This window comes from Phocoena sinus, chromosome 6, assembly GCF_008692025.1.
Source record: "Phocoena sinus isolate mPhoSin1 chromosome 6, mPhoSin1.pri, whole genome shotgun sequence".
NCBI lineage: Eukaryota > Metazoa > Chordata > Mammalia > Artiodactyla > Phocoenidae > Phocoena > Phocoena sinus.
The window spans coordinates 64,336,013-64,349,906 of NC_045768.1; the positions used below are offsets into that span (position 1 = coordinate 64,336,013).

Here is a 13,894-nt window from a genome sequence, read left to right on the forward strand (position 1 = left end):
CCCTTTCCTGCCTCAGAGAAAGCCCAGCCCCCTACCCCACGCCACTCTTCAGACAGGACACAGTGTGGCCACTCAACGCCTCCACAGGCCAGACTTCCTTCTGTGTAGCCTTTTGGGTAGCACTGCTAATCCTTCTTATTAATTAACGAGATAATGGTGGTTAACCAGAAAGCAATATGAATGCAGACCATCTAGGAAACTTCAACCAAAATTATTTCAGCCTTTTGGTTGGTCTTCCTGACGTTAGGTTTCCTCATGAAGGTTTTCTCATTTCTTTTTTTTTTTAACGTTTACCCTGTTACACATTACTAACTAGAAAAAAAATAGAAAGGTCCTCTCAATGGGTTACTGTAAAATTTGGAAGTGTGGAAACTGAAGGAACTAAAAATTGCCTAAGAAATACGCAGTGATGTGACTGAAAGCCACAGTCAGTCCTGGCAAGTGCATTCCATGTCACTGCAGCCAGCTAGCCCTCCATACCCTTCCCAGAGCACACCCAGCATCCTACAGCGTACTTCTGTCCCGGGGAAGGTGTGCTGCGCGAGGCTTGCCTGGTTTTTGTTTTGTTTTGTTTTGCTTTGCTTTCAAGAAGGCAGTAACAAAGACAATATGGGGAATAGGTACCACCTGCCCAAGAATCCCTGGACATCTTTAATATCTTGGGGAAAATGGAGGCCACTTCAGAGCTGTTTTTCCCTTTAATCTGTCACCATCTTTGGAAAAAAAAAAAAAAGAAACCTAAAAAAAAAAAAATAGATAAAAGGAAGGGTTTTCTATCAGCTAAGGTTTGCTGCAGCAAACAAGCAAGCAGCTTTCATTCAGGGATTGTCAAAAACTTTTCAGTGTGCCCACTGCAATGCGGATGCCAACCAACGAATCAAAGGCATTCAGCAACTAGACAAAGAGGGTCTGATGCCAACCTCGGTGCCACTGGCAACCATTATTGGCATCCAGCACAGTGTCTGCCTTTTTTTTCCCCCTCGCCTGGCACTTCACAAACAAAATGGCGGTTCTTGTAGCAACGAAAGAGCCGAAGCGCAGCCCTCTGAATCAATACCGTCAAATGATTTTATGGATTTAAACGCAGGGACTCCCCCATGATGTGTATATTTTAGGTAAAGTGGGGGGTGGTATCATTTTATAAATGACTATATTGAACATGACCCTTTCCTAAACATGGAGCAATACAAAAATGGACTAAATTGTGGTCAACCAGACTCTAGGCACAGAAGAGGCTGAATAACAAAGAGATTTAGCTTTAAAGGAAATTCTGCCTTGCGGCCATGGGATGCACAAGTCTAATGAACTATATATCAAAACTGATTTCAAAATGCATACATTCTCCCCAAAACTGTATCAGATGCAGATGTAGCACTAGAGCTTGTGTCAAAGCTCTAGTAACTCTTTCCACATTTCAAAAAAAGATGAGGCTGAGGCTGCTGGGCATGAAAGAAAAAAAAAAAAAAAAGTGTGGGTTGAACCAAAAGAGAAAGAGGGAAAAAGCATAGGAAGTTGGTCAACAATGAACTTTATTATTTGTTGGTCTTTATGTCATCCTCCAGAAGAGATGCAGTTTGTGATCTTGTATAAATAACCAAGAGGACTATTGACATTTCTAGATCTGGAAATTGTCAATATATTGTAACATCACTCCACACTGCAATGCGGATGCCAACTAACAAATCACAGGCATCCTGAGCTAAACAAAGAGGGTCTGATGCCAATCCTGGTGCCAGTGGCAACCATCTTTGGCATTCTCTCTGTTCTTTCTCATGTTTTTCTCCCAGTCGTTTAGAAGTGGGGAGAGAAAGAAAAAAGGGGGGAAAGGTAATTCTGTTGCTCATTCTGTTGCAAACATTACATTTTTCTTTTCTGATTTTTCTTTCATGTTTCTCTTTATACTTTTTCACCTGATTGATAAAACATACTTAAGTGGGTTTTCATGCACTTAGAGGAGAAATAAAAAGTCACGATGGGAGATATGCAGCCCTCTGACTGACTACAGACTTATATTTTAAAATTCTTTCTTTAATCAAATGCACTGCAAAATGACATAATTAACCTACATTTGACCAAAGGAAAAAGATATAAATTTTGAAAAAAGGAAAACACAAAAGCATCCTGATGTGACTTTTTCAAAGAAACAGCCAACAGATGTTAAGAAGATATGGTGCACTCACAGGTAGCGGAAGATATAAATTAGGTGCACAGTGTAAAATAATAAAAGGTTTTTAAAAGAGAGACTAAAAACAACAACAAAATCAATGTTTTATCTGAAAATGTGGTCTGCAAGAGTTGCTTACAACTTTATGACTATCATGACCGATGGTGCAATGCAGAAGGCATTTATGCATTTTTCTTTCTTCAATCTATCTTCACAAATCCAAAGGATATGTTCTTTATTGTCAGTTCATCAACCAAGAGAGTTGGCTGCCTGCCCCAGGAGTGAATGTACACGCGTGCACACCTCAAGGACTAGCCTTCAAGCAAGTTAAAAGGCGAGCAGCAGTGAAGTGCTTGCAAACCTTCCCTCCCTGCACTAAAAAGTTACATGACCCACTTTCTAAAACTTTACTTCCAGCCTTGACTTTCACGACAGAGTTACAACACACTGACAGTCAATTCAACACGTATATACAGCCCACCTTAAAATGTCACCTCCTAGACAGCTGTCAATCAAATTAAGTGTCATGTGTTAATGTGCTTTTATTTTGGGACACACAGGGGAAAAAAAATTTTTTTCCCCAAACCATCATTACTTGGACTTTAATTTTTCAATGTATAGAAACAGTAAATGCAATCTTTCATTAAAAAAACCAATATTTCCAAATGTATGATATCAAGCACCATTATTTAAAATCAAACTAGAAATTTTTAAATGACTTGTAAGCATATCTCTAGAACTATACCAAGGAACTACAAAGACAAAAAGCACATAGTAAGTACCTAGATTTCTGAGTCAAAAGAGTAATTCTGATATTTTATATTTTGGGATGATGATGAAGTTCATACCATTTACTAAATCCCACACTTATATAACACATATCAGATAACCGTCTGCCAGCTGGCTATCTGCAGGCCACTTTCCCTACCACCAGGCCAAGTTAGCAAATGACCCACCACCTATGGCAGATTAAACTACAGTCCACTTTTGGTAGGTTGTTTTTTAAAATGTTTTCCTATGGACTGTGCTAATACAAGGACATCTATATACCGATACATTTATTTGAAGCATTTCTTTAAACCTCCTTAAAGAAAATATATTAAGAAAAATAAAAATAATAAACATGTTTCATGAACCCAGAAAACACTCAGCAAAATATATCACCTATTTTTGAATCATTCAGGCAACACTTATACCACTCTCTTTATCAAGGATTTTTCAAAATAGGTACGGTATGCGGTTTCTGCATTCTTTTTGAGATTTATTTTAATCCAGTGTAACCAGTCTACTTTCTGTTTTTGTTCTGTAAGGAGAGCTGCGACTTCCCTCCTCGGTAAGTTTTATGAATTTACACTCAAGTAAACGAACAATAATAAGTGTTCCCAAGTCACTCTGGGAAAATATTATAACATAAATTATTTAGATAAGAACTATGATCCCTTTAATCTACAGCGAATATTACACAATCAAAAGTAGGTGTTGATAGAAATATTTAAATTAAATAAATCTAGGTCTACGTAAGGTATACTTTCTGATACTGGCTACCTTAAGCATTCTGTAATAGGAAATGTTAATTCTATTTTTTCAAGGCAATAGCACTAGATCCGTGAAAAAAGTTGATCTACCTCGTTAGTTAGGACGTTAATACAAAGAGTGTTAAAGAACGGTTTGACTATTCATAAATCAAGTTACATTTTCAAACTGGGAAAAGATGACTAGATGTAAAGAATGTAGCCGAGGACAAAAAATGAAGTGTAATAAACACTTCAGACTATTCTGTGTCTTTGAAAAAGTGTATTATTTCAAAGACACTTGAAAACACATCTCTTTGTGGTCTTTAAATATCCATGCCTATCCAGGTAGGAAAGCTCCATGTCTATTTCCATAGCTTGCGCATGGCAGTGGACAAGCAAGTGGAGGGGGGCATGCCACTCTCCCCAGAGCAGGTGAACGAGACCTAGGCGCCTCCAGGACCATCTAACCCAAGCCAGGTGTTCCTTGTGTGGGGTTTGCGGGCAGTGTGTGCCGGGCTAGAAGAAAGAACAATCTGCTCCTACCTTGCTCCTGCACGTAGTATGCCAAAAACAAATCAAGCTCCTTAACTGATACTGTGATATGATGTGGCTGGACACAAAGTGCTGGGTTTGTGCAATGTGGGGATTTCATGAGCCGCTCTCCATCGGTACTTTCCAAGGGGATGCCTTTGAACAGGATCACCATGACTAGATCCAGACGCCAGACTTTGTCTGCCTGTCGCAGGCAGTCGATTCTCCTAATCTTACCCTTCTGGTCGGGATTGGATAAGACACAGCACGGGTGCTTCTTGCCAGTCACGGTGAGCACAAAGTCCTCTCGGTACTCCTGGCGGATATCTTTGCGCAGTTTGGCCAGGAGCCTGGATGCCCACTTCTGTTTGATTTCAGGCTTTTCGCTGAGAAGCTCATCTTTGACTGCTCTTTCTTCATCCTTTGACATTCGCTTCTCGTGCTTTTTAAAGTATTTGCGTTTCCGAGCCTGCAGGTTGAACCAAGTATAGGCAATTGCACGGACGTGTGGAAGTAGTGCCTCGATGAATGGGTGAAATTCATCCTGTGGAAGATGAGGAGGAAAAAGAAGACATACACAGTCAGTTTAGTTTTTTAAAGGCTCCAACACATCAGACCACAACCCCTTCCCAATTCGGTACCAAGAGTTATGCACAAAAATAACATTCTTTTCTTATTTAAAATTATCAAAATAGCAGGACCAGAAGAAAATAAAGTATGCCAAGCTGCCCCTTTTCCACCAAAACTCACAGGTTGATTCTCCCTCCTAAAAAAGAAAATAAGGTTTATATTTGTATTTCCACTCTGGCCCCATCCCCCTCATTCCCACCATGTATCCTACATTCTTTAAAACGTAAGTGACCAAGATGCTTGGCACCTAATTCAATATTTAAATATTTGATTGACCAACTAACACTAAGCAGTACCATTTTACAAAGAACACAGTGAGATTTTTTTTTTTTAATCGGAGCAGAGCTGTTCAGAAGGCAGGAGCGATGCCACAGTTCATTTCTCTTCTCTGTGGCACAGAAACACAAAGCATATAGATGCTCAGTGTAATGCCACACAGTTCCCGCTTTTGGAGCATGCTCTCAGCAAGAGGCTGCTGGTGGCACAAAGAGCATGCGCCATTAAACTTGATCCATTTTCTTATCAAACGTCCAACATTCCAACACTGAAACAGCACCATTCCAAGAGTGGTAACTAGAGAAACTGGTATACAGTGAGGGAAAGTGGGCAAAGGACACAGCTTGTCGTATCAGTGTCCTGAACAGAAGGTTTCCATACTTTGAGCAGCGCATTCCCTCCCTCTACCAGCAACGCTGGCCCCCAACACACACACACACACACACACACACACACACACACACACACGCGTGCGCGCGCACACGCGCGCGCTGCTACTCTCTAACAAACCCACAGACACGCTCTTGCATTTTTAAATAAAAGTTTCTAAAGTTGAAACAAAATTGACTCGGATGTTCTTCCGGCAGCTTTCCTATAGAGTCTGAAGCCCCACAGAGTCAGTTAATTTGTTAACCGATCACATGAGTGTGGCAATTATTCTAAACCCCTTAAAAATCAATCTGAGGTGAACAATGAAAAATGGCAACTTGGCACCAACTTTACATTCTTTGTGTCTCTGCATGCAGTGGTAGGGTGACACCAGGAGTGCACCGCTGGTCACTCCCTGCTTTTGTGGAATCAATACAATTCATCTGCTACGCCTCTGAATTCTTGGACAGGGCTGTGGGTGCCCGTATGCATGGACTTGTGAATCTGCACGTGGAGAGATCCCGTCTTGTGAATTAAGTGGTTTACCTTAGGCTCCTGCGTTTTTCCTGCCTGTTTCATGTACGCCTTTTATAAGGGAGGGAGGCGGCGACGAGTGGCAGATAATTTGCACCTCCAGTTATTTCAAGTTGCTTCCCAAAGCAGTCAGTATTTCATTACTTCCTGCCATAGGTAAAACCTGTCTCCTAAGCTCAGGCCTCTTACTGTTCCGAGAAAGAGCTTAACATCCAGTCATGCACACTGTATGCGGGCAATGAGGCCAGATCTGAAACAAATGAGAACTTCCACTGCGGCCACTTTTCTGGTCACTGTATTGTCACCTCAACCACAAAATAACTTTCTCTAACTGTTTATATCCCAAGTTAACATTGACATCTTAGGGCTGGTCACCCTGAACTATGTGGAATAAATTCTGTTTAATCAGCAGACTGATGAATTCCATCAGGTAAAAATGATGAAAGTATCACAAATGACTCTAACAAAGAAGACACCCCCAAACTCCCATAGAGTTATGAACTCATTTTTAAGATCAAATTCAAAGTTTCATCGCTAAAGACTGCAGCATGTTCGCAGTCTGCAGTTCAGATCCGGAAGAGGTGTACATCCCATCCAATCAATAATGCAGTTTTCAAGTGTTTTAACATATTGCTGTAAAATGTTTCTAGAGCAGAATAAACCTAAATCAAAATTTTATAACAATACAGAAATGTAGATGATTACATCACAGCATGAGGCATAACCAAATGCCATAGAGGAAATCATTAAACCGATCAGTAGTTTCCAGCAGAGATTTGAACAATTCAGTTACTATGCGAGCACATTAAACTAGGCCATGGAAAGAGTTAAACCACAATCTGTTCTTTGTGTGGGAAGGCAGCCCTGCTCACAGCAACCACAGCCCATGATAAGACCTCCCTATCTCCATATACTTTCTGATGCCATGCTTTCAGCATTCACTGTAACTACAAAAACTTTGTTTATCCCCCTTAGAAATATATGCAAAAGGAAACCCTGCTCAAGGAGATGTGGACTCAATCATGCTTTGGGAACTCACTTCCTATATTCTGACTTTAACTATGATTTATTGATATGATCAAAAAACATACATATATACTCATGAACTAAAAACTTGAGATGTAAAGGGTACATGGGGGCGGGAGGAGCTTTGCCTCACTCACTTTACCCTTGCCATACTTTTAAAAATACGATATTATTTTAACAGATATTAAGCAATGTGTTAACTTCTAAGTACTTTTATCCTTAAGTACTATGTTCAGTAACATTTCATTTTCCTATAAAGACATCAAACATACTTTGATTAAATTTGTTTGAGCTTCCAATCATCTATCATGTAACAGATCTCAAAATTTTAATAACTTATTTAAACAATCAAAATGCAAATTTGAGGGCTGAATTTGGAATTTCTTAGCAAATGCACACAAGACAATGTTTTTTAAGGGTGCCTTGAGTTTGTTGCCAATGCTGCCAAGTAATGTTTTAAAACATACTTTTTTCCTATTGATAAATAGAAGTAGCAAACTTTCTCAGTCCACAGTTGCCTTATAAATATCTTTCAGGGCTTTACTATTATGTGAATTCCTTTCAAGCAAAACACTTACTTCTGACATGGAGACATATCCTCAAAAAAGTGATAAGTAGAGATTTTCAGCAAGTCACATATATTTCTGTGTTACCATGACTAAAATATCATCTCTCAAGTATGACTGTTTTCTAATGCTGTTACAATATATTTTTAGTGATTTTTAATGATATGAATATGGAGCATAGTAATTTGTCTTCATCAAAAAAAAAGTGATTAAGGTATTCAGATGTCCTAATTAATAGATTATCACAATAATACTTTAAACAACTATGAAAATTATTTTTTAAGAAAGCAAAGCATGTAAATGATCTAAGCTCTAATGGCTGTATGCTAAGGTAATATGCCACCTTGCTCTCTCAGAATTTTTACTAAAACACATTGGCATTCAGTAATGCCAATTCTTTCTCTTTTTAAACTTCCTTTAGGTGAACTAAATTGATAAAATAAATAACCTAGTTACAAATTTCAAATATAAAAGTAAACAGTCCTAATTCTACTGGAAATATTTCTTTTTCTTCACAGAAACAGCGGTCTCCATGAAAGGGATGGAAAATTAGGCCAATATAGAGGCAGAAGAATAAATACTAGATGTTCTTGGAGCACTGCTATATAACAGTAAACCATTTTTTTAAATGTACCTTAAGAACTTGAGAAACAGTGAAAGAAGAAAAAAATTCAATGCAATCATTCCAAGTGAAAGTTATACTATTAAGGATTTACATTATTTTTAGAAAAAGCAAATACAAAATCATATCATGATGGTTCTTAATTTTCTTTAAACATCTGATTTATACTGATACATAAATACAGATTTATATCCATGTACTGATACTTTTGAGTAACACTTTGATAAATATCAACTTTAACTGTAGCTCCTTCTGAAAATTCTTTCTAAAACCTAGATATCCTTTTGTGACAACTGAAACACTTAGTAAAGTTTCCAATCAATTAAGAATGCTTCTCTATTTTGTATTTACATACCCTAAAAAATGTTTTGCTGCAGCTATTAGGCTCTTGTAATACAAAACTAAACTACTGGTCTGATATCAAAGTAACACCGTTAATGTTACTTTTGCAACACCTTACACTACCTATAAAGTCACACAGATATTAAAGTGAGAATTCTAAAGCTAAAATTTCTTCTCTAGTCTAGACCTTAAATCCCCAAAACAGTTTCAATATGTCAACTTAGATTTACATTATTAAAACAGTAGAGAATATCAGTCATCATGAATTAGTGTTGGTAAGCATGCACCCTTGAATACTAATGTGATAGCTGAATGACTATGCTGTATATGCTCGTAATATTCCATATGTCACGATGCTACAATATTATTTTTAACTTACACAAATTTAGATAAAGCTAGTGACTTTTCAATACATATTTAGAGGAAACCGAAAATGCAATGTAATCGCTAGCAATGTTTCTGAAAAGCCGATGCTGGAAATATGAACTAATATAGAAAAGCAATCCTTTACATGAGAGTAAGTGGTACAGCACTTTGCAAGTGAAAACCTTACCTCAATTTGTTTTATTTGAACTATGCTTCAATAACGTAAAAATAATGTCAAAGGGATGTGGTTTACCAGAAAGAGGGGGAAAAATCCTGCTGATGGGTAATATGAAAGGTAACTTTTGCAGCTGAAGGCAATTCGTTATACCTGAAACAGTTTCATCATCATACTTATTGGCCAATATTCACAGCCTTAAAAATACAAATAGCTCAGCAATTCATTTTTCCAGTTTTGTTAAATTAAAGTGCACGTTTACTTGCTGAAAATAGCCATATCTAAGTTAATCATACTCCGATGCCAAACAAAATATAAACAATAAAAAATGTGTCAGCCAAAAAGCTACAGGACTGTATCCAATCACTGAATAAGCCTTATCATTGTTTTCATCTTCATTCACAGTTTATGAATGCCTCAGTCCTTTTGAATCACAATGGCTTCTAATTGTCATACAATTGAAACCTTAATCATTTGTTCATCAGAAAAAATGCATCATCATGATACTGGATTTTTTAAAAATTGTAACACACCTTAGACTAGGCGACACTTCTTCAACTGTTTAGTTTTTAAGCCAACGTCAAAGAAAATGGTTCTCAATTACTAATCGTGACATATCCTCCTAAAAGCTGAAGTCAACTGCCCCATACCTTTAGAGGTTTAAAATACTGCTTCAAGTAACAACTCTGGGCTAAGATATTTAGTCAGCTCGTCAGTTGGTTAGTTAGCTGGGCAGCGATGAAAGATGCCCCCAGGTAAGTCTGGTCTCGCCACTTTTCCATTTGACCGACTGGTTTAAAATTATATAAGTTGTGTTCCTGCAAAAGTATAAAGCCACTATTTTATTTCATAACACTGTTCCTAAAGTCTTAGGACAATTTTCAGAGTGAAAAAATTTTAAATGACCTTATTTTCCAGCATTTCTTTCTGTCCTACGCCCAAATATCGTCAAATGAACAGGTCTCCACAAAATGAACATGTTTTAAAAGTCCTTAACTTTCACCACGACCAACTAACTCGAGTCCACGTACAGACCGCCTTTGTGGCGTGGTCACTGGAAGCCTCAAAGTGCGGATCGCGATGGACCTGAGTTTCAGATCCCCAAATTAAGCAGAGGAATGGGTCCCCGGACCACAACCTCCGAGTCGCTTCGTCTCCCGCCCACTGCCTGCAGCGGAGTCCAGAGGCACCCACAAGGACTCCTACTGGAGTCCCCTCGCCCAAGTTCACCGGTTGTTTATAAGGACTCAGTCCTCCCCTAAAGCTCCTCTAAAGCCGGAGTCCGCCTCGGCGCGCAAGCGAGGCGGCGGGCACCCTGGGCAGGGGGATAGCGGGCACTAGTGGGGCCGCGCGCGGGCTAGCGCTTGCGGGCCCGGGCCCTGCCCATTCCCTGCGGCCTCGCCCGGCCCAGCCGCCCTGGCAGGGCGCGGGCGCCCGCTCTCCGTGCCCAGGGCGCTGGGCTCGGCGCTCGCGGTGGCCGTGGGCTACGGGCCGCGCGCCGGCTCCCGCGCCGCCCTGCAAACCCCGCCGCAACTCCGGGCCACTTCTTCTGAGGGGGACCGGGGTGTGCGGAGGTTAACTAAAGCCATTAATTGTCCGCAGACGAGAGCAGCAAAACAAAACAAAGGCATTTCGGGCTAGAGAGAAAGCTCGAGAAAGTGACCGAGGCATGTACCTGAGTGAGACAGATGGGAGAATACATCATGACTTCGCCTTAAAACGCACTTTCCCGGAGATGCCCAAGAAAATCTTCGAGAAGCAAGAATTTCATCTATTCATTTTACAGTCATCTGAGCCCCGCGATGCGATCAATCAGGACGGGGCTCTGCGCTGGATCACCGCAACTTCACAACAAACCCAGTCCTCCTTAAATAGCCAAAGATTCAAGTTCACTCGGCGTGCTAGATTTCCCGGGGTGAAATCCAATCTACACTTTTAACCCTCCTGCAGTCCGAGCGCGCTGGCCGTGCTCGCCGAGGCCGCCGCCGCCGCCGGTGTTGGCTGCTTTTCGCCTGGGTTTGGGGATTTGTTTTCTGTTTTGCAGTTGTTGTTTTTGTTGGGGGCTAGGGGGTGCGCGAAGATTCGGTGTGGGTTGGATTGGGGTGGTGGTTGGTGGTGAAATGCTTTTTTAAAAAAGGCGGGGAGGGGGGCGCAGGAGAGAGGGCGGGAGGGAGAGCGAGGAGAATGTGTCACCGCGCTGGGAAAGTTCAAGGTTACAGCCCGGAGCACTGCGGCAGGATCCCGGAGTGGCGACCGCAGGCGAAACTTTGCCGCGAGCCGACCATGTGTGTGCGCGAGGGGGAGCGTGAGCGAGTGCGCGCGGGTGGAGGGGCGCGCGCGGGAGAGGGCCGGGGTGGGGGCGGGGTGGGGGAGCCGGGAGAGGCCGGGGTGAGGGAGGGGGCGCGAGCGCAGGTCTCCCGGGCGGAAGAGGCTCGCGGTGCGCGGTCCCCGGCTGCAGCCGCCGCTGCCCGCGCCGACTCCTCCACGCCCGGCTGCCCTCCCGCGCGCCTCGCCCCGCGTCTGACCCGGCCGAGCGAGGAGGCTGCTGCTGCTGCCGCCGCCGCCCAGAGGGATCGGAACGCGCTCCTGAAAAATCCCAAACGATAAATCCCGCTCTCCCGCTCGGCTCCAAACTCCTCTCTTTTTCTGCTCTGGGCTCTTTTTTTCCCCTCCCTCTCTCGCTTTCTTTCGTTGCAAAACTTGGAAGTTGAAAAATTCACCGGTTCCACCCTCTGGACCCCGGTCGAGCTCTCTCCAAATCAGACTTAAGGATTGTTTTATTATTTAATTACACAATCATCGCTTTACTCCTCCTCCTGCAAACGCGCATTCCTTTTGCACCAGCCTCTCCACACCCCCCGCCCCCCACCTTTCTCCTCCTCCTCCTCTTGCTTCTCTCTCTCTCTCTCTCTCTCTCTCTCTCTATTTGTTAAAGCTCTCATACCACTGCAACAGCACCACGACTTTTTTTTATTATTTTAAATAGATCTTCTTTCCGCCCTTTGGGCAAATCCCGCATCCCCCCCCCCCACGTACACACCCCTCGAAAACCCGCCCTGGAAGAGGTATTTCGGTGCTCGCTGCGGACTCTTTAAACCGCGGGAACCTCCGAGTGGGAGAAGCACTGAGCCGGACTGGGCCAGAGAAAGGAACGAATGGAAAATTCCCTCACACCCAGGCCGCCCCGGGGCCCAGGCTGGGGCGCCGACTCTCGCACCCCGGGCGGGCGCGGTCCGCAATGTCCGCCGGCTGAAGGGAGGAGGGGGAGGCCGGGGAGGCGGGGGCCTGAGCGAACTTGGTCTCAAGTAGTTGGGGCGCGCCGGCGCGGATGGGGGCGGGGCCCTCCGGGGTCTCCCTTGCGCAGGCCCGCGTCCCGGGGCAGCTCCGCAGAAGCGGCGCGCCTCGCCGCGGTTTGCCGCCCTCCCTGGCGGTGCCCGGTGCACGTGGCCTCGCTCGGAGCGGGAGGACCGGGCCGAGCTGCCGCCGCCGCCACCGCCTCCGGCGCCTCCTCCTCCTGTTCCTCCTCCTCCCGCGGCTTGCACCGCTCTTTTCCTCCTGCAGCCCCTCTGGCTCGCCCCCAATCCCCACCCCCCCCGGGGCCCGCCGGCGGAAAACGGCTCCCGCCCCGCCTGGGTGCAGGCAGGGTGGGGCCGCGGCGCGCCCGGGGCTGCGGGGCGGGTGGGCGCGCACGCGAGCGGGGTGCGTGTGCCGCTCCAGCCCTGCGAAGGCGGCCGCGCCCGCCAAGCTCCCGCGTGAAGCCCCGCCCCCACCCCGCCGCCAGCCGCGGGCCCCGAGTGAATGAACTTGATTTCGGATATTTGGAGGCCGGCGGTTTGCCTTGCACCCTTTCTGCGCGCGCGCACGGGCACTGGCACACACAGACACACACTCTCACATACACACCCCGCCCCCCAAATTCCGGTTTTCGGCCAGGGGTGGGTGGGGAAGAGGTGGAAGCAAAGGCTGTGCAGACAATGGAGAGAGGAAAAGTGAGTGCCAGGGGCTCCGCGTCTACCTAGCCGGGGGCCGCGGAGAGGACTCTACGGCCACGGCCCCGGGGCGGCCCCGGGGCGGGGCCGCCCCCACCTCCAGCTGTGCTCTGATTTCCCTTTCCTCTTTTCCTCGCTTCCCCCTTCTCGATTTTTCCCCTCAACTTTCTCCTCTCTCTCTGTCTCTCCGGCTCCTGCCCACCTCCCCCCACCCCTTTATCACCCCACCCCGAGGACCCGAAGGAACCAGTGACTTTTTCCTTCAGCAAGTGGGAGTTATCCACATCAAGCATTTCACAACGACACATCAAGAAAAGTAGGCAGGTTCAAGTCAACCATGAAATGGTCACTTTTTAACCCCGTCCTGTCCTCATTAGGGAAATGCTCAAACACAGTCCGTTTTCAAAGAGCACTCTTAATGAGGCGAGCCTGCCAAGTCCACCAGCTGCAGGCCCCGTAAACCAAGAGCCCAAAGAAAAAAAGCACTGGCGAAAGAGGGGGAGTTGAGAAGGCCAGGGGTGGAGGTGGGGGGAGCGTTGGTTCTGGGAAGACAGGTAAAGTCGGGAAAATTTAGAGAACGCTCCCGAGTTAACCCTTTAGGGCACACACCACCGGGAGCGGCCTCCCTGCTCCCCCGGAGGTACATCCTCCAGTCAGGTCTCTGACAACCTTAATTTCCTTTGTGTGGGGTCATTTCTTCTTTTTTGAAAAGCCAGGATAAACTTGATCGTCTTTATAGATGAAAGAAATGAGGTGACAGTCCACGTTATAAATACTCATTTCTCTCTCA

General features: G+C 44.5%; 1 protein-coding gene across 5 annotated transcripts in view; it reads right to left on the reverse strand.

Annotated features, from left to right (window-relative positions):
• The window catches only part of NFIB (nuclear factor I B), a 236,768-nt gene extending 224,901 nt beyond the window's left edge, over positions 1-11,867 (reverse strand). For 2 of the 5 annotated variants that reach the window (XM_032635669.1, XM_032635671.1), the window contains exons 1-2: positions 10,791-11,432; positions 4,222-4,753 (exon numbers count right to left, since the gene is read on the reverse strand). In XM_032635669.1, coding sequence (XP_032491560.1) covers positions 4,222-4,753; positions 10,791-10,820 — 562 coding nt within the window. In that variant the 5' untranslated portion in view covers positions 10,821-11,432. Of the gene's footprint in view, positions 1-4,221; positions 4,754-10,790 lie in introns of all 5 variants that reach the window. The other 3 variants (XM_032635672.1, XM_032635668.1, XM_032635670.1) reach the window with 3 other exon arrangements.
• Between the last annotated feature and the right edge of the window lie 2,027 nt (positions 11,868-13,894).